Here is a 20,459-nt window from a genome sequence, read left to right on the forward strand (position 1 = left end):
AATAAACAGCTTCACTCCTTCTAGACCATCAAAAATTTGTTTCAATAAAATATATTTTTCTTGGTTAAGCGTTTTTGTATACAAATAAACGTTTTCAAATTTTAAACCATTTATATGTGTAAGAAGATTAAACATTACATTTGTTTTACCAGAGCCACTAGATCCAACAATAATACATCGGATACTATCTGGTAGTAAAGGTCCATGTCTTGAGATTGCTTTATTAGAAATTTCTGTGTCTATATTTTTAATATTTAATTTACTATTCTGTTCTATAAAACGCATTTTTTTTTGTATATATAATAGTTGTGAACTAAGAAAAAATACTTAGTATATATAGGAAATGCCAAGAGTGCAAAAGTGTATAACCGGTAAAGGTCTCGTTAATACACTAATAAATAAACTTCCGTTCGAAGCACATTTACCAGGTTATAAATATTGTGGACCTGGAACAAAACTTGAAAAAAGATTGGCTAGAGGTGATAAACCTATAAATCTTCTTGATGAGGCTTGTCGTGACCACGATATAGCGTATTTAAAAAATAAAGACGTAACAAACCGTAATTTAGCTGATAAAAAATTAGAATTTCAAGCGTGGGATAGGGTGAAAGCAAAAGATAGTTCATTCGGGGAAAAAGCTGCAGCCTACACCGTTACTAACATTATGAAAGCTAAACGTAAAATTGGTATGGGTTGTTGCAAAGCTAAAAAAGGTGGTAAATTAGTTGGAGCAGTAAGAAAAAGAATATCTCGAAGAAAGTCTAAAAAAGTTAGAAAAATTAAGGTACCAAATCAAAGGGGTTCTGCTATACCTTTGATACCAATATTTGCAGGACTTTCAGCCCTCGGTAGTCTTGCGTCTGGTGCAGCAAATATCTATAAAGCTGTTAAAGATTCTAAAACTGGACAAACGAAAAAAATTGGTAAAGGCTTATATTTGAATGTTCGTAATGGTAAAGGTTTATACTTAGACAAATCAGGTTTAGGTGTGAAGAAAAGAAGAAATATTAAGAAAAAAAAAACTAATTACTATGCTACCTAATAGACCTCTTTCCTCTCAAGACATTATAAAACATGTTGCACAATTAAAAATTCCACATTTCCGTGGTGTATTTTCACGTGACAGCTTACCAAAAACTATTTTTAAAAACGAATGTGCGGTTATTAACCTTGCTGGAATAAGTCAAAAAGGATCGCATTGGGTTGCTTACTTTAAAAAAAATAACAACATATGGTATTTTGATAGTTTTGGTAATTTACCACCACCAATTGAACTCCAAAATCGTTTTAAAGGGTACAATATTTTATATAATTACTCAAAATATCAAAATTATAATACATTTATTTGTGGTCATTTATGTATTGATTTTTTACAATGTATGAATCAACAACAATAAGTTTATCAGGTAACACTACAGAGTTATCAACAAATTTTTTTCCATCACTAACTATAGCTGAGGACTCAGAAATAGCATTATTAAATCTTCAGACATATAATTCTTTTCCTAATATTAATGAAAGCAATAATAAATTGAGAATAATTATAAAGAACAATACAATATTAAATAAACGCGATGTTTCTGTAAGCAGTAGTTCTTCACTAGAATCAGATAAGAATGCTATTGATCATAATCCAAGACATTTATCTAAATATTTCACGGAATCATATACGAGTAATATTAATAAATCTTCCGATTTTTTCTCAAAAAGTAATGAACACATTCTGAGTGAACAAACGGATAAAGAAATCTTAAAGCTTGAAATAGAACCAGGGTGTTATGAACTAAGTCAAATAAATGAATATATTAAAAACATGATTAAAAAAACCCATCCAAATATTGTATTTAGCATATTTCCAAACATCAATACATTTAAATCATATGTTTACTGTTCTGAAACAATCGATTTCACTATTGATAATAGTTTAAGACATGTTTTAGGATTTGATGAAGTGGAATTAGAACCGAATAAATTACACGAATCTCAAAAAACTGTTAATATTAGTATGATTAATTCAATAAAAGTATTATGTAGTATTGCTCAAGGATCATTTGATGGTAACAAACCCTCACACTCAGTCTATGAGTTTTACCCTACAGCAGTACACGGATCAAAAATTGTTGAAGCACCTAGCAACTTAATATATTATCCATTGATAACAAATGAAATAAATAATATAACGGTAAAGTTAGTTGATCAGGATCAAAGACCACTAAAGAATTTAGGTGAAAAAATTACAACAGTTTTTCATATTAGACGGTACGGTTCATAAAATGGGGTTGAAATTTTTTAATTTCCAAAACAAAATATTAGATATAAAGGAACCGTCACATAAAAAATCTTCCATTCCCAAAACGAAATCTAACCGAGCAACAAGAAGAAAAACAAAAATAAATCTTACGTCAAAAAATAAAAATATTTTAAGACAACTTGGATTTGAGTTAAAAAGTAATCGAAATGCCTGAAAATGATATTTTGGAAGTTGATATGGGTTATGTGTCAGATTCGAAAATAACTAATTTTGATTTTCACTCATATATTCCTTATACTAAAGCTTTTAATAATAATGATGAAATTAGGATATGTGTACAACAAACTGATGTATACCCATATTTACATGAAAGCTTTTTATACATCGAAGGCAACATTGAAGATAAAGATAAAGTAAAACTAGGTAATAATGGATTATCTTTTCTTTTTGAACAAGTTCGTTTAGGATTAAATGGTATCGAGATAGATAGTTCACGAATGTTAGGTATTACAAGTTCTATCAAAGGATATCTTTCAAGTACACCAGATAATTATTATTGTTATGAAAATGCTGGATGGACTTTCAAAAATAGTTCATCCATATCAGACACAAATGGTCATTTTACAGCATGTATACCACTAAAATACTGGTTAGGCTTTTTTGAGCATTATAGAAAAATTTTATTAAATTCACAAATAGAACTCATATTAACTAGATCAAATAGTGATTTAAATGCATTGATTAAAAAAAGTGATGATGCAACTACAGGTAGTGTGAATATTAAGAATATTGTTTGGAAAGTTCCTCATGTTAGTGTTGATGATAGCCAGCGTCTAAAGTTAATGAAAATAGTTGAAAAAGAAAAACATTTGTTTATACCATTTAGATCATTTGAAACATATACTTACCCTGAACTCGGAAACACGAAAAATGTACTATGGAATTTAAAAACATCAACGAAATTGGAAAAACCTCGTTATATCATTGTAGGCCTCCAAAAAAATCGTAACAATTCAATAACTGCAGACAAAAGCGAATTTGATCATTCTAAGTTGAAAAATATTAAAGTGTTTCTGAACTCAAATGTTTATCCTTATGATAATTTAAATTTAGATTTTACACACAACGATTTTACATTATTATATAATATGTATACATCGTTTCAAGAATCATATTATGAAAATGGACTTCGAAATCCGATACTAAGTCCAAAATTGTTTTTATCAAATGCTCCAATTATTGTTTTAGATGTTAGTAAACAAAACGATTCTGAAATTTCTTCTACAATTGACTTACGTTTAGAAATAGAAGCTGATGATAATTTAACTGGTGTTAGTGCTTATTGTATGTTAATACACGACCGCATAGTTGAGTATTCGCCATTTACCCGAGAAGTGCGTAAACTCGTATAATATAGTTTTTTTGTTTTGGTTTTAGTATATAAGAAGTCCTTGTCACTGTTAAGATCTCTATTTTTAAATTAATAATGGATTATTTTGGTCATCATATAAATCATTTCAATGATATCGGAGTTGGTAAATATTTAAATTCGAAATTAATTGATTTGGAAAATAGTATAAAAAATTCTATCTTAGAAACTCAGACTGGTTTAAAAGATAGTTTAGAAAAAAAACTAAATACACATAATGAATCAATAACTAATGTTTCAAAAAATACAATAGAAACAATAAAATCTGAATTAAATAACTCATTCAAAGAATGTATCACTAGTTTGGAAAATAAAATAAATATGACGTTAATGAATGATGAATTAGAAAAAAAATTAGAAAAAAGTTTAAATAAAAAAACGAATGATGCTATGATAAAATTAGTAAATGAAGCTAGGGTTAAATTAAATAAAGATTATTATGAATGAATGATTGTTTAAAACTTTAGATGCTTTTATTTTCTAAATTAACCGATAAAGCATACACGCCGATTAGAGGAAGTCAACATGCGGCTGGATACGATCTAAAAAGTGCATACCAATATATTGTAGTAGCACATGGAAAAGAATTGATTAAGACCGATCTACAAATTGTGGTACCACATGGTACATATGGACGAATTGCACCGAGATCAGGATTAGCATGGAAACATTTTATTGATGTTGGAGGTATGCTTATAAAATCTAATCACTAAATAAAATGTTATATATTTTTTTTTTTTAAATCCTAGCTGGAGTAATTGATCGAGATTACCGCGGAAACGTTGGTATTCTCCTATTCAATCATTCTGATGTAGACTTTATCGTTCAACGTGGAGATCGAGTAGCACAACTAATATGTGAAAAAATTGTGTATCCAGAACTCAGGGAACTTCGGTCATTAGATGAAACTGATAGAGGAGAAAAAGGATTCGGTTCTTCAGGATAATTTTCATGTGTGTTAGGTAGAATTTATGTAATTTAAAATTGATTTAGCTTTGAATAATAGAGACAAAAAAACCTTTATGTAAGTTTATTTTATACTATACAGATTGATAAATCATAAAATATTATAATTAATATGATTAATAAAAGGTATTATACTATATAAAGAGATGTTGTTATTCATTTCTAGTTTAATTTACTATAATTTGTAAAAATGGGCGGTAAAGCCCCAAATTACTACTACTTTCATAGATAACAAATATTATAACATACCAATAGTTGTAAAATTATATCACTAAGTATCAAAAACCTATGTACTAATACCCAAATAAGATGCTTTAAACAGTCAACGTTAATTTACCACATAAAATCACTTTACCTTAAAGTTAAGATAGAATCATTTTCTCCTTATAACGGTAAAAAATTAGACCATAAGTGTATTACTTAATTTAAATTATTTTATTAAGTCCTTTAAAAAACAGATATTCGGCAGGTCTTGTTGAGAGGCGACACCATTACAGTCACCACAGAGCGTACGATTTCGGACATACCGAAATAATCGTTTAACCAGTGTTAACTAACAAAATTATTCTTTTATTTATTATTAATTGTCTTAATTATCTTGTAACTACTAATTTTTACATTAAATAATATTATGTAAATCTAAGAAACTATCGTTTTGCATATTTTTTTAATTCTATCTTCATAATAACATATTAATAAGATTAGTTTACGATAATTCACCAACTCTCAATTTTCGTTTTAATGTAGGTATAGGTATAAAGTCTACATTACTACAATATAGCATGCCGTTATTATTTTTCAGTAAGAAAGATCACAGGGAACTTATCGAAAAAACAATAAGTACTGTAAAACAGTAACGAAGACCATTTATACAAATTTAATTATGAGATAAAACTTAAAAAAAAAAAAAATACATAATATTAACCTTAACAATATATTTTTTAACAATATTGATTACAACAATAATATTCATCTGAGTTACACAAAAATATAAAATACAACCAAAATCCCATAACAATTTAAAGTTAATATGAAAAACAAAAAAATAGATTTTTTTTATAAACTCAAGTTAAAAAATCAGTTAAACATTTACAAAAAACAAATATTAAAATAGTTTTCATTAGTGTAATTAAATTAAAAATCATATATACTCTGTTCTTATTTCGAACAGAGTATAGTATAAACTATAAAAATGGATTGAACACATTTTCATGTGTGATGCTTACAACAATACAGCATGTAAAAAAAAAATGAAAATGGTACATTGGTAAAAATATACTACATAATAGTAGTAGTAATTAAGCTTAACTGTATCGCTAAAGCTACTGAGGCTAAAAACTGTACTAACGCTACAAAGATTTGATTTTAGTACACTATAATTAATACAATTAATTTTTTTTTTTAATTGTGCTACAGTTTTGGTCACTAATTTAAAAAATATGTTACAGTTGTAATTTGAAAACAGTAATTAAAAAAAAAATAATTTATATTGTTATTCTAAGAATGACCAAAATTGAAAAGAGGAGGCTGCTAAAATAAAGATTGAGTAAGCTTAACAGTCTAATATCTAACCTAAGGAATACAAATTCTACAAATTTCGGTGGAATATTCGTACATTAATAATATATTACTTTAAAAAAATTTACTTTCAATACAATATAATGAGGTAAAAAAATATTTAAAAACATTTTTTTAGTTCATGCAATCGAATCAATGGTTAATTCAATAGAAATTTCGTGGTTCATAAAACAACATTAAGTGGCTCACGTTAAACATATTCAATTTTAATAAAAGATTAAATTTATAAGTATATTTTTTTTTGTAATCTAGCATTTTGTGTTTTAATTAATGTGCCATTATAACCTTTACAAACATAAAAATGTATAACATTGTGTCTTAGCTACTAATAAAGATAATTCGGAAAAAATTTTCTGTATAAATATCAATTTTAGAAATAAGGGTAATATCGAATTCAGATTTAATAACCACTTCTTATGCTAATACAGGAAAAATAATTATATTTTTTTTTATTAACAAAAAAATCTATTAAGAAAATCCTGTTATAGAATAACTATAATTATAGTATTAAGTTTTTTTAACTATAAAATAAATTTAGTGTTTTTATAATGTTTCCTAACTCAGTTTGGATTTTTTTTAAACATTATTAGACATATAATTTAAAAACAATTTTTGGCGCAATTAGTACTTAAATATAACAAAATAGAAATTGTAAAAAAATAATAACTCAAAAGGGTTTATTATTTTTTATCTTCACCTCTCACGCTAAATTTATAAATAAACTACTGAACCGATGCCAGTTGATAGGCTGATTTTATTTTAAAATAATAATTCAATAACGAACTATAATGATGACAATAATACACAAAAAAAATATATACATACAAACAGGGTTGTTTTTTAGTTACGCTAACTGACTGATTAACAAATGTAAAGGTTTGTTAATAGATAAATGTATGAAATAAATGTACTAAGTTCAAAACTAGAATTATTTCAGTTATCGGGTAATATACAAATATCAGCATGTATAAATTAGTTTTTATTTCAAATAATTTTAATTTTTTATAAAATTGAATATGTTTCATTTGAATAAATATTGCATTTTTTCTTTCAATGGGGCTTTTTAAAAACGCAAGAGTACGTAACTAAATGGATGAAAATAATGTGTAATCAAAATGTACGTTAAGATATTTTTGCTTTACCACTGTTCTTCTTCATCCGCTTGCACGTATTCAGAAGTGCCGCCGACATCCTGAAACAACACATTTATTATTATAGCCATATATATATTAACAAAATAAAAAACTTTCAAGTTCCATTTGTGTAGGTAGCAAGTATGAAATATATGAAAAATATACATTAATTAAATTTAAAAAAAAAATCTTTGATGGAATACTTAATTACCGTTCTTATATCGTCAAACTGATCAGGTTCGGCAGCATAGCCACCAAAGTCAGATAACCAATCTGGTATTTCCTGCCCAGCCTAGAAAACAAAAATCAAATAAAAAATGGCTGTGCACTACAACTATTTGCTTCTAGCGATAAGTTGAAAAAAGTCGTTTCACAAACTTACCTGTTCCAAAATTCTTCTCAATTCTGGAGCCAATGGTCGATCTTGATCCGGGTCAAAAAAGGAAATGGCCTTGCCAGCGTTTCCCAACCTCCCAGTACGACCAATACGGTGCACATACTCGTCAACATTTTTAGGTAAATCGTAATTAATTACAGTCGTCACACCCTTTATGTCTAAAATTTAAAAAAAAAGCATCATCAGATTCCCATCGAAAGTAAATTAGAAACCCCACACATACAGTTTGAACAGTTTTAAAACAAAAGTCTTTTATAAAAGATAACACAATACATATTAGCTGAGATAAACCAACAAAAAAAAACTGCTAATCAAGCACCCTTAATGCTGTACTAATAAATATACAACATAGATTTAGCTTTAAGTTTAAGAAAAATTAAAAACATAATAGAACTTCATGTGGCATTCTCTTAAATAATTATATTACAATAAAAATATATTTAGTCTTAAATTTTCGCAAAAAAAAGTATAAGTATACATACCAAGTCCTCGAGCGGCAACAGATGTTGCGACCAAGATCTTCATTTTTTTAGTTTTGAAATCCCTCAGAGCTAGTTCTCGTTCGGGCTGTTCACGATCACCGTGAATACTAGTAGTAGGATAATTTTGATCACTCAGATATGCAGCGATGAAATCTGCATTTCTTTTCTGTTCCACAAAAACAATTGTACCTTGGACATCGCCTAAAAAAATATATATAGTATTAGTGGTGATGGAGCATATTAGTTTGGAAGACCACAAGTTTTCAGTAATTATTATAGCTTTGATGGTACTATAATAATATTATTATAGTAAAAATTATTAAAAAAATCGACCATAAGTTTTAAATTTTGTTATTAAAAAAGTAATAAAGTACCTATGTATATTTATACATTTTTTGAGTTCAGATTAACCTACAGACAATTTTGACTGGGCAAAATATTATATTTTAACTCAAATTTTACTCACCTATTTCTTCAAGAACTTTCAACAATTCACCTTTTTTGCTAAACTTCTGCACTTGAATTAATTGTTGCGTTACATCTTTACAAGCTCCTCCAATCTCACCAACCGCAACAAACACGTAATCCTGTTTTAGATACGTGCATGCCATTTGCTGTATCTCACTAGGTAGCGTAGCCGAAAACATAAGCGTTTGTCTTTCCGCCTGAAAACATTTAATTAGTTATAGAAAGTATGTAAATATATCTGATAATAATGTAATAATCCTGAGATTAATTTCCTCCATTACTTTTTCATGTAAAAGTAATGAACTAACCATACGAGATTTTAATATAAATTGAAATATAAATGTCAGTATTTTATTATTATATTTATGTTAACGCCACAATATAATTACTGAAGAAACCATTGTAGAATGATGCAATACACTTTCGATAGCTGATTTAAATCCTAAATCTAACATTCGATCAGCTTCATCTAGTACAAAAAATCGTACTGACGAAAAAGTTATGACACCACGATTGACAAAATCGTTCAGACGTCCTGGTGTGGCCACGAGAATATGAGCACCTCTCTGTTAAAAAAAAATTCAATCAATTAATGGTATTTTGCTGAGTTCATACCATTTGCTTACCTTTATTCTGTCTATTTGATACATAGTTTTTGTTCCTCCATAGGCGAGTTCACTTTTAATCATAGTTCCTCTGCTCAATTTTCTGACCACCTCACAAATCTGTATAGTAAGCTCTCTGGTAGGCGACATTATAACAGCTTGTGGTTCACAATGATTGTAGTCGGCAATCAACTCTGTTGGATTACTCATCAAGTCATTTAAAATTGGTAAAACAAAAGCTGCCTATAAGCAAAAAAAAAGATACATAACACTAGAAAACTATAATAAGAAAAATTTATTATTACCGTTTTGCCAGAACCAGTTTGAGCACTTGCCATCATGTCTCTTCCGTGAAGAATGATAGGTAAGGAATATTTTTGAACTGGCGTTGGTACAGAATAATTTAATTTTTCTAAGTTTTCCAACAATATTTCTCGCAAGCCAGCATTTTTAAATGAATTTATATTTGTGGGTACATCTATTCCACTCACTTTTACTTCAATTGATTCATATTGATCGAAATTATTACCAGCGACCATAACCACGGCAGAATCATCGCTGTCGTCTATTTCTGGAGGAATATATGTCGGCTTCGGTAATGCAGGCTTTTCTGACTCTTCGCTGTTATTTCCATATCCACTACTTGAATAATGATCATTGTTCTGTTCAAATTTTCTACCTGTACCTCGACCACGACCTCTGCCACGTCCACCACGGCCTCTTCCTCTAAACCCTGTACCTTCGTTTTCATCTCCATAGCTCTGAGTGTTGTAACCATTGGATGAGTCAGTATTGTATCCTCTGTTACTGCCACTATTTCTACCTTGGTAACCTCCATAGTTTTGTTGGTAATTTTGCTCTACACCATAACCATTATCTGTGGTGCCTTGATCGTAGTTGGTAGAGGTTAATGTATTTCCCCAAGAATCATGCGTAGGTTGCTCTACATTACAATAATTGTCATTACTTCCATACCCATTTTCTTCATATGAAACACCATTGTCGTAATTTTGGTTGTCATATGGATCTTCTCCGGTCTCTTTATATCTATTCTCAGAATCTGCTTGGGGTACAGAATTTACCCCTGGTATGTTGTCCCAATTCTCTTCTTCCATATTTATGACTGCAACATATGAAATGGTTATTTATTTATTCAATAATAATACTTGGCTAATTAATTAACAAAACAATAATAATTTAATTATACAATAACTTAATCCGATATACAAATAATAAAGAAAACTACATCTTAAGAGGCACCAGCCAAAATAGTGAATGTGATAATAGCAAAAATGTATTTCAATATAAATAAATACTGTCATGTATGCACATATACAAATACTATTGTGGTTTAACCCTTCCGGTTTGTCTTCAAATCCTATTACCCTCAAAATAATTAAGTATTTTCATTTTTTTTTTCTTTCATATATTTAATAATTTAACAATTATCTGCTAGAAAAAATTACTGGTTAATTGTTACAGTTTTAAGCAATTACTTTTGAGGATTAACAATAGTTTATTTTAAAATCTAAACAATTCAATTAAAAATGTTATTTAATATGATAAACATTGCTGGAAATCACCTTACTCCTTAAAGTCTCTTACTTATAATATACTGTAGAAAATTAGGAATACAATTTGTAATTCATTAGAATAGTTTGCTAATAATTGTGACTTAAGGCTCCCGAGTACGATTTACTCACTGGACTGTACCATAATATGCTACTAACATCACTAAAACAAAAATGTGTATATAAATAATATTATATAATAATTAGTTCAAAGAATAAACAAATTCTATTCTCAATAATAAAACTAGAAATATATCAAACTTTTTTTTATTAATATTAACTTTTACATGGTCAGTTTTCATAACTGTTTCAAACAGTCAAAAGAGTAATTATTGAAAATATATTCCTACAACTTATTATTATTACCTACAAATATATAAATCTTTATTTTTTTTATTATTTTACTTTTAATAAATTAACAGGTTCTGTAATGGTAAATGTATAATATAATATACTAAACATTTTTATTTATATGTTTTTATATAAATAAATATACTTGTGTATGTGACTGTGTGTGTGGGAATTCCTAATTACATGTATTTTAAAAAAGAAATCTGGAAAGTAGTTTATGGTTATAATGAGAAAATTCAATGATTTGAACACACGAAGATAGATAATATAAAAAATATTTTGTAATATACATTATGTGAATATTTTACTTATTACCAATTTTATGATACATTTAACTTATATATTGACTTATCTATTATTTTTAAAAGGCCATATACAGCTATTAAGCAATTTTACTATATTTAAAAACTACCTATTTAAGCATTATAAGTCTGTACCTAGGGACTAAAAGGACCAATGTCAATTTTTGGCATAAACTAGTTAATCCACTAGACATGAAAATTAAAACATACTTTATAAACTGTAAAAAAAATGACACTTTTAAAGCAAAAATTGAAAAACTTATGAAGAAATTTGTAAAATAATTAACACAGAGCCTCATGGAAAATAAAACTTAAAACCTCATTTGCCAAGTTACAAAATTTGAGATAGGTTCTTTTATACCCAAGGTACTGAAGTAGTCTCTTAATCAAGAAATACCGAGTTGCTATTCAAACATTAAATTCAAATAAAGTGTTAAACTCCCATTTACAATTTTTTTAACTCCCAGAATCAATAAAAAATAAATAAATCAGAAAAGCAAAAAAAACTCAATAAACAATATACTATCTTATTTTGTAAAATATCAAATATGTTTCATTGAAAAGAAGTTATAATGAACTCTCTATAGAACTCCAAACACAAAAATAAAATAATTTAGGTACTCAAGAGAGTAGAGCGCTATTTACTACTTAGGTATATTATGTGCCAAAGATACAAATAAATAAATATTTCTTTATAAAACAAGTAGTTTCCACCAAATCACATTTGCCGTGTAAATTGCCAACTAATAAAGTATAACCATTATGGCAAAGCACGATAAGCCCATTGTAGTTTCCTTTCTAAACGCTACAGTTTCAGAAATGTGTTTTTTCGGCGAAAATCGTTTTCTAAACAAAGTGTTTTGGATGTGTGCAATACCTATTGTTTGTTTATATAGGTACCTAACGAGTAAAAATTAAATTAAAAAAATAATGCTATTCAACAGTTGGGTATATAAAACAGATTTAACAGAGCAGAACGCCTAATGGATGCTTCGAAGCGTAGACTATTGAGGAATGAGGCAACAAGGAAATGAAATTTTAATAGTATCACGGTTAATGTGCACTTACCGGCCGGTCGATGATATTGATTGAGAAACGGTTAACAATTCTTGGTTGCAAAATTCGGTTTCGACTGCGCACAACAATAATAATATTACTCGGATGTAACTCCGGTTGAAAACGTGAAGTGAGATTGATATTAATCAGCGTTTATTTGTGCTCCACACGGAATACACTACTGTTTTATAATAATTTTTTTGGTTAGGTATTTTAAATTATCAAAGAACGCGCTATAGTAAATTATATTTTATCATACAAACACACGGTTATTATATCAGCCGCAGACGCCAGACGGCAGACGCACTATAGCGACGAACGTTTGAGGTTTGCCCAATGGTGCTGTGCTTCTATCATGTATACATACATTTCGTGCGATACGCATAAAAACCTGATAATGTTATATGATACTACGCTAGCACACGTGTGTGTGTGGTGTGATAGTGCGATGAAAAAATACCTGAAGGCCGTTATTACAAAACAATATTATGTATATATATAAATGTATATCTTTTATAAAAAAATTAATTTTGGAAACTCCCACCGGTGTTTGGAGGGGAGACCGCTGCACCGGCGGCAGCGGATTAAACATAATAGCATGCTGCAGTGGTGGAATTTGGAAAAAAAACTGTATGTTTTATTGTGTCCATGTGTTCACCAAAAATTATTTTGGATGTTACCATCGGACATCGTCGTACATAGCTATAATACTAACGTACCACATTGGATTCGGTTCGTTAGGAGCGACTCGTGAGTCGTACCCACAGATATATACTACAGTTGTAGACTGTATTATAGTGTATATATCTGTGATTGTAACTGAGTATTGACCTCTTGGCAGATGACCCTAATCGCGATAACGGCAGCCGCTAGCGAGGAATTTAGAGATGGGATTTTCGTTAATTTTACCATTGATTAAAATATAGTAAAATTATAATTAATCAATAATTTTACTGAGCTAGTTTACTCGTTCTTTGTCTACATAAGCTAGTACAGTAAATGATGTTAAATAAATAGTTCCAACAATTTGAAATTTACAAATAATATATGAATTACAATATTTACAAATATATTTAATTTTTTTTTAAATTGTAAACAAAAACCTACCAGTTGACCTTGAAAACCAAACGTTGATCAGCTTGTTAAAAAATAATATATATACAATATAAATATTTTAAAATATCATATTCACGATCATAACATAATTTGATCTGTCAGATAAGCCAAATCAAAAAAGTAATTATTAATTAATTCATCAGATTACCTTATAGTTATTTTGAAAAATGGCTCGTTATATTAATATTATTTTATAGTGAAAACAAAGTCGGTAATATCTTTTTTTTGGATATCGGAAAAATTGATTTTAAATTTAGTAACTTTCTCATGCCCAGACCCCAGTCTTTAAAAGTTTAAGATATTAGTATGGTACATTTTGATGTTACAATTTATAGTAATATAAAATACACTACCGATGTAGTCATGCATTTCGAGTTTGGTGTCTAGTAAAACAATCTAACTTTTCTATTTATTTAAATAAAAACAACATAAATTAAAAGTAATATGTACATCTGTGTAAGTACTAGTTTTAATATGAGAAATTCATATTAAAAAAATAATATGAATGTAAAAGTTAAAACTACAGCTGTAATACTTGCAACGACAGGTGAAACAAATTGACAACAGATAACCTGACACCTGCTTTTAGCTGTAACTAAAAACACATGAAAATATATTCGTACATATTTATATGTAATATAAGAAAATTAAGTAGGGAATAAAAAAACCAGTTTTATAGTCCCTATTAGAAACTAAAAAACTGCCTGTTTTACTCTACTCTTCCTAATAAAATATTTAATGTTTTTCTATACTGTCTATACAAATAAGAGTTAATAGTTATTTAACTTGATTATACTTGATTAAAGTTAATGAAATAAGTATCAACAACAAGTAACCTATTTAAAAAATTTAATATATATGGTTGACATGCTGACATTTCTCTAGATCAGTCAGTAGACTTGACATTTTCACTATATACTATAAAACGTCCATTTATCGTTAAAATTTAAAAAAAATTATTTTTTTCTAAAACTATTTTATTTAAATTTCTTCTCACTGCATTATAGGAATTCGGACATATTTTTGTTCTGACCAAGTGTTTGTTCTCATATCTTGTTCTAAAAAATTATTTTTCCACAATTTTAAAATTTTTAATTTTAAAATTGTTCAGTACCTTTGATAAAAAAAGTAAATTATAAAAAAATGGTTAGAAATAATTACAAAAAGCAAATAAAAAAGGCGAGACATTTTTTCCAAGGAAGAGATTCTCAGAGATTTAAGTCTGTTTTCAAAATATTTATCACATCAGTATATTGAACGAATGGAGTAACAAACGTACGTCTAAACATTTATATTGCGTACAAAATAGATAGAGACATGAAATACCATTATTCACTCCCCTTTAGTCTTTTGGTAAATGACACTGATTTATTTAAAATTTCTCCTTTTGTTGTCTTTATTAGTATCGAGTTGGTTTTTCATTAGATTTATTGGACGTTTAAACAGCCTTGATCGTCCTCCAAACCTTAGTTGACCAGATTGCTTTTTGCCTCCAAAACCACCACCTGCAAAATATTTATTATCTTAAGCACTCTCCACGCCTAAGTAACCTTTTTGGAAATATTGCGTCTGTTGGCATTTAGATTATTTTTCTCTTAACGGAAACAAACAAAAATGTTGGCTTTTGTGGACAGTACTTTAAACAAATATTTATAACTAAATACCTACCAAGCCGCCGTGGTTTCCATCCGGGCAATAAACGACCACATTCAAAGTCTACTAGTATTTCACTATTATTTAGTACTAATGAGTTACATTTTTTATAAGCATTAAGAGCCATTTCAGGTGTTTTATACTCAATGAAAGCATAACGCTTACTCATTCCTGTGACAATGTCTTTTACCAAACGTAATGCTACCATTCGACCATATCGACAAAATTCCTAAAATACATGTACATTATTTTAATTATTTTGATCAATATAACTAAAACCATTTTTAGTTCAATATTTTTTAATTACATTCTCTATATCTTTTTCAGTTGTATCCAAACTTAACCGGGTGACAAATATTGTACATAAAGGATCACCCTTTACTTTGTAATTGGCTTTAAATTTAGAGTGCACAGCTCTCACTACACCTAAATCGTGTGGTTCTTTGTCAGTACTGTCTATACTCCCAGCTTTAATTGGATCGTAAACAACTGTGTGTGGGTACCAACATTTTACTTCTAGAATATTTGGTTGATTTTCTGGTAAATTGACTGCCATGGTCAGGGAAATCTAAAAAAGTAAAGGTTAATGATTATATTAATAAAATATACATTAAAATAAGTAACCACATTATGATACTTACCAAGTAGGTTTAAGTAATTAAATAATTCATAAATTATAATATCAAATTTGTACGTTGTTAATATTTAATTGAAGACTAATTTGAACAACTTTAACATATTGTAATCTAGTCTGTGCTTTTAATACAATATCCCAGAAAATAAATTTTTTTACACCATACTATTTAAATTTATAAAAATGAACATTTTATTATTAATCACGTACAATCATTGTCTTTAAACATACAAGAAAAATCAAACATTAACTGTGTGGGAATAAAATTACATTGGTATTTGGTAAGGTGTATTTATTCAAATTTTTTTTAAAAATTAAGTTACAGTTGATATCTAATTGATGTTATCAAAAAATGATAAGAATATTGTTAACCATTGGTGACCATAACCGTGTTTGTATTCAGTATTATTGTTATTAACATCCATAGACCTAAAAAGAAAGTCTGGTTTGTTCGTTTTGACAAAAAGACAAAAGTGTACTCGTTTTCACAACAAGCATAGATTAAATACATGTATTTAATCTATGCAACAAGTGTACACCAAAGCGTTCGTTTTGATATAGTGTTGTATCAGTATACACTTTTTTCACATCGACCGTAGGGCGTAGAGTAGGCATGAAAAAGTGTAAACTACACTGACTAGTGTACACTTTTTTTCAAAATGAACAAACCTTTTCTAGGCCTATGGGATATTATGTTAACATCACAGAATAGATAAAAGCAGAAGGGTCACTTTCAATGTAAAAAAGTGACGACCATTTTGTAAAGACCTATTTAGTATTTTGTGTTACATCTATACACAATTAAAAATAATAATGTATAAATCTTATATAGATACATATAAGTTATAACATAATAGTGGTGTAGCTTAAAAAGATGGCCACCGTGTTTTTGTGATCTAATATATTTGGACATAATCGGTAGGTAATCTTTTTGGATTGTCGGTAAATGCGACACAATCAAAGAGATGCTAATTATTGTATGCTACATATTCGGCGAATAGACAAGGCTCGTGAACCCGGCTTAAGTTAATAATATAGACAAGAGAAGATTAGTGAAATGGTACAAATTTACTAATAATATAAGTATACATACTTGGCAATTATTTAAGTATCCCAGCCAAATTTTGTTATACTAGTTTTAGCCGTTATTTAATTAAAATGTAAGATTATATTGTATTAAGTCCAACCAGTCTTATTTGCTTTAAGGTTGCCTTATGCCTCATCAGTTACATAATGCAATACCTTGTGAAACAGTCCCATATGATATACTAACAACCTCTAACTAAACTTAGAATAGCTGAAGTCTGGGCTCTATCAAGTGTGTGGTATGGGTATCTGACTAATGACTACCTAGAGCTAAAGAAAATTGCCTATACCATTGATTATGTAATAGATTACATAATCAATGCCTATACTTTACTCCTTAAAAAATTCATGGTGTGGCGCCCTTTTAATTTTTAATATGTACTATTAAATCCTAATACCCTTTATACCTATTACATTGGTATTAGGTACCTATTTAAAACATTGACCTATCTTATTGAAATAATGTTTTTATTTTATTAAAATTTGTTTTTAATTGAAAATTCAGAACTATTCAACTATTTAAAAGAAATAGTTTAGTCAATAATCGCGACTAGCAGAAAGCATAAGAAAGTGATACTTGAACGCAAATAAATCGTAAAATATTATGCTCTTAGAAGTTATAACATCCACTTAATCATTTTATTATTTCTAGACTTTTTATGATAGAGGATATGGGTTTAAATAAATAATTGATACTTGGTACCAAATTTATTAACTGGCCTCTTTTTATTTTATTTACATATTAGAATTGTAAATCTGGCTAACACGAAATTAACAGATGATTAAAAAAACAATCACACTTACACTCCATTTTAATCAATATACTTAAATATTACCATGACTATATATTTATTTAAAAATTAACTAGACGGTTTTAAACGTCTAAACCCTGAATCAATGATTAACTCCAGGTTCAATTCGATAAGAATATTAAATTGTTTTATCAGATATAAACAAGGTAATATAATATTTTATTAAATAATACTTTTAGTCGTAAATAAATACCTATCAGGTTTACTATAAAAGTAGCGATTTAATGCTTCTAACATTACCATTTACATATAATTGTCATGTGGACAATTCCAATATAAATAATATGTGGTCGTGCATTTTTATGAATAAGGATTATGCAGTTTTTAAGTTAATTTACCTAATCCAAGGAATAAAAATGTTATTTTATTTGCGAAACGTCTGTAACATGATTTACATGTTGTTTTCACTTTCTCACATAACATAATATTACCTAGATATATTAATTTCGTCAACTGATTCTGAATGTGAACTTTTTTCACGCACTTACAATTAAAATGTATGAATTAGGTATTTTTTATTTTTTGTACTGTGTAATAATATGATAATCAGGCATTACTAATACAGTTGAACAAATGTTTTACTCGTGTGTTTTCTAAATTCGAAAACAGTGATAAACCACAATGCAACAGCAGTGCAGATGTTGTCCGCGAAATTCTGAGCCAAAAGGTAACCGGTGCATGCAACTAATCTGCACTATATTATGTCCGTGTATGCGGTGGAGAGCCTACGGAAAACCAAATTGTCGACCAGTACAAACTTGTGGATGCTGTGAATCACCGGTAAAAAGCTGCAACACAGTCAAATGTTGCACCAAACCGATTGCGTGTGGAAAGCCTACAAAATTAAATGTCTGTGATCCACAGAAAATGCATTGGAGGTGTAACACGTAAGTCTAAATTATTTCAGCAACTAATCATTTAAAAAAAAAAAAAAATATTTACCCCGAATTCCGAAATGTTACCGGTAAAATTGTTCTAACTAAAATTCAAATAGCCATCTCAAATATTTCTACTCGAATACTTTTGAAAGTTATTTTATATAACACTATTTATTGCTTAGTACCAAAGATAAAAAAAAATTCTTTTAGACCATTTAACAATCATATTATGTATTTTTATAATTTACTACATAAACACGAGGTACAAGTGTATTTTTTTTTTTTTTTTTTTGTAGACAAGGCTAAATTTAAATTTCTTACATAACGATACACCTAAGTATTTAAAACACCAACCACATTAGATGAAATTTTACCGAATGTCATACTTCGTAATTTAAATTTGATAAGGACCATACATTTAACCCAACTACATCATACCCCATTTGATAATATAACAATTTTTAAAAAATAATTATATGAATGTGGCAAAAATGATGACATTAAAGAAAAAATCCAAATTTAGAACTACTACTAAACCCTTAAAAAATTTGAATTTTGGACCTTTTGAACTGGCAATGTGACTTTAATACGATTTTTAAATATTAGAGATCAAACTATGATAAAATGTAAATGTACGGAAAACGGAACAAGGACAATCCAAGTTCGCTGTCCACGAGAGGTAACTACGAAGAGGTCGTTTGTTTGCGGCTCAAAAATCAGTCATTGTCGTCGTAAATCACTTTGATAAACATTTAACAAATTGAAAAATACATCAGACTATTACATTACAAAAACATAACAAATAAATTGAATTTTAATTAATAATTATTTAATTTTTTTTTAAAAATTTTACTTAAAGAGAACTAATTTTGAAGTTGTGTCAGTTGTAAAAAAACATAAATTAAAATAAATAAAGATGACATGTTGAATAAAAACATGACCTATATTATATAGTAAATACTTAGTATACTAGATCATTCTGACTTACCTAAATAAAAAAATAATGTACAATTTAGTATATGTAAAAAGAAAAATATTTGTATACTTTATAAAAAATAGAACGTTTTTAAATATGGGATCATTATTATTGTTATAATCACTTTATAACTAATCGTTATTATCTATATTCCTAAACAAGTAATCATGTTGCCATCCTCATAAACTCATAGAAGATAATTTTTTTTTTTGCAAAATAAATCTGTACAGAGTGATTCTTTTATCATGAGTCACTCAATATTTCATAGGGTTTAATAAGATTTTTTTTTTCATATTGTTTTCATACAATGTGATCTCAATTTTCCACAATTCTTTTGGGTTTTACCCCCTCCCCCTCCCAACTTAGTTTCTTTGATATCAACTTTTGTATTTTAAATGATAACGCATACATTTTATTAACTTATTAAATTGAGAATAATGTATTAAAAATGTTGACTGGTCGATTAACAGTTTTGTATAATTATTTTTAAAGTTACTGTAGTTTAAATTTTAGGGCAGGAGGAAAGGTGGAGTGGTGTATTATTTTTATATGTGCGCATTTTTCAACCGCACTTCCCTTCCCATCCCAACTTTTAAACTCTTATAACTTTAAAAATATTTGTCTAAAGCTGGTTACCAACCAGTCAAAATTTTTAGTACATTATTCTCAATTTAAAAAGTTTATGACATATATTATGCGTTACCATTTGAGTTTT

The 20,459-nt window shown here is 28.2% G+C and overlaps 4 protein-coding genes across 6 annotated transcripts; 2 read left to right on the forward strand and 2 right to left on the reverse strand.

Moving 5' to 3' along the window:
* Positions 1 to 343: 343 nt before the first annotated feature.
* Positions 344 to 1,042, forward strand: LOC126837020 (uncharacterized). The gene has a single exon (XM_050570743.1). The coding sequence runs from the start codon at positions 344 to 346 to the stop codon at positions 1,040 to 1,042; it is 699 nt and encodes a 232-aa protein (XP_050426700.1).
* Positions 1,043 to 4,139: 3,097 nt separating this feature from the next.
* On the forward strand, positions 4,140 to 4,630 carry LOC126836782 (deoxyuridine 5'-triphosphate nucleotidohydrolase, mitochondrial-like). Its single transcript, XM_050570421.1, has 2 exons — positions 4,140 to 4,367; positions 4,430 to 4,630. The coding sequence occupies exons 1-2, from the start codon at positions 4,148 to 4,150 to the stop codon at positions 4,624 to 4,626; spliced, it is 417 nt and encodes a 138-aa protein (XP_050426378.1). The 5' UTR covers positions 4,140 to 4,147; the 3' UTR covers positions 4,627 to 4,630.
* A 1,015-nt stretch (positions 4,631 to 5,645) lies between these two features.
* LOC126836609 (ATP-dependent RNA helicase vasa-like) lies at positions 5,646 to 12,936 on the reverse strand. Of its 2 annotated transcripts, XM_050570168.1 has the most exons (10): positions 12,602 to 12,936; positions 10,915 to 11,043; positions 9,615 to 10,432; positions 9,331 to 9,552; positions 9,094 to 9,270; positions 8,703 to 8,901; positions 8,237 to 8,437; positions 7,740 to 7,912; positions 7,569 to 7,649; positions 5,646 to 7,416 (listed from the first exon to the last, which is right to left on the reverse strand). In XM_050570168.1, the coding sequence occupies exons 3-10, from the start codon at positions 10,422 to 10,424 to the stop codon at positions 7,363 to 7,365; spliced, it is 1,917 nt and encodes a 638-aa protein (XP_050426125.1). In that variant the 5' UTR covers positions 10,425 to 10,432; positions 10,915 to 11,043; positions 12,602 to 12,936; the 3' UTR covers positions 5,646 to 7,362. The 2 variants fall into 2 exon arrangements, with proteins under 2 accessions (XP_050426125.1, XP_050426124.1); XM_050570167.1 differs by lacking the exon at positions 10,915 to 11,043 and having other exon boundaries at positions 5,647 to 7,416; positions 12,602 to 12,934.
* Positions 12,937 to 14,930: 1,994 nt separating this feature from the next.
* On the reverse strand, positions 14,931 to 16,272 carry LOC126836693 (U11/U12 small nuclear ribonucleoprotein 35 kDa protein-like). Of its 2 annotated transcripts, none has more exons than XM_050570303.1 (4): positions 16,000 to 16,272; positions 15,666 to 15,926; positions 15,370 to 15,587; positions 14,931 to 15,210 (listed from the first exon to the last, which is right to left on the reverse strand). In XM_050570303.1, the coding sequence occupies exons 2-4, from the start codon at positions 15,912 to 15,914 to the stop codon at positions 15,144 to 15,146; spliced, it is 534 nt and encodes a 177-aa protein (XP_050426260.1). In that variant the 5' UTR covers positions 15,915 to 15,926; positions 16,000 to 16,272; the 3' UTR covers positions 14,931 to 15,143. The 2 variants fall into 2 exon arrangements, with proteins under 2 accessions (XP_050426260.1, XP_050426259.1); XM_050570302.1 differs by having other exon boundaries at positions 15,374 to 15,587; positions 16,000 to 16,267.
* Between the last annotated feature and the right edge of the window lie 4,187 nt (positions 16,273 to 20,459).

Source organism: Adelges cooleyi, unplaced genomic scaffold (genome assembly GCF_023614345.1).
Source record: "Adelges cooleyi isolate 19-005CV unplaced genomic scaffold, UGA_ACOO_1.1 ACOO_flye_CR_arks_rails_tigmint_CR_PRNA_247, whole genome shotgun sequence".
NCBI classification, from domain to species: domain Eukaryota; kingdom Metazoa; phylum Arthropoda; class Insecta; order Hemiptera; family Adelgidae; genus Adelges; species Adelges cooleyi.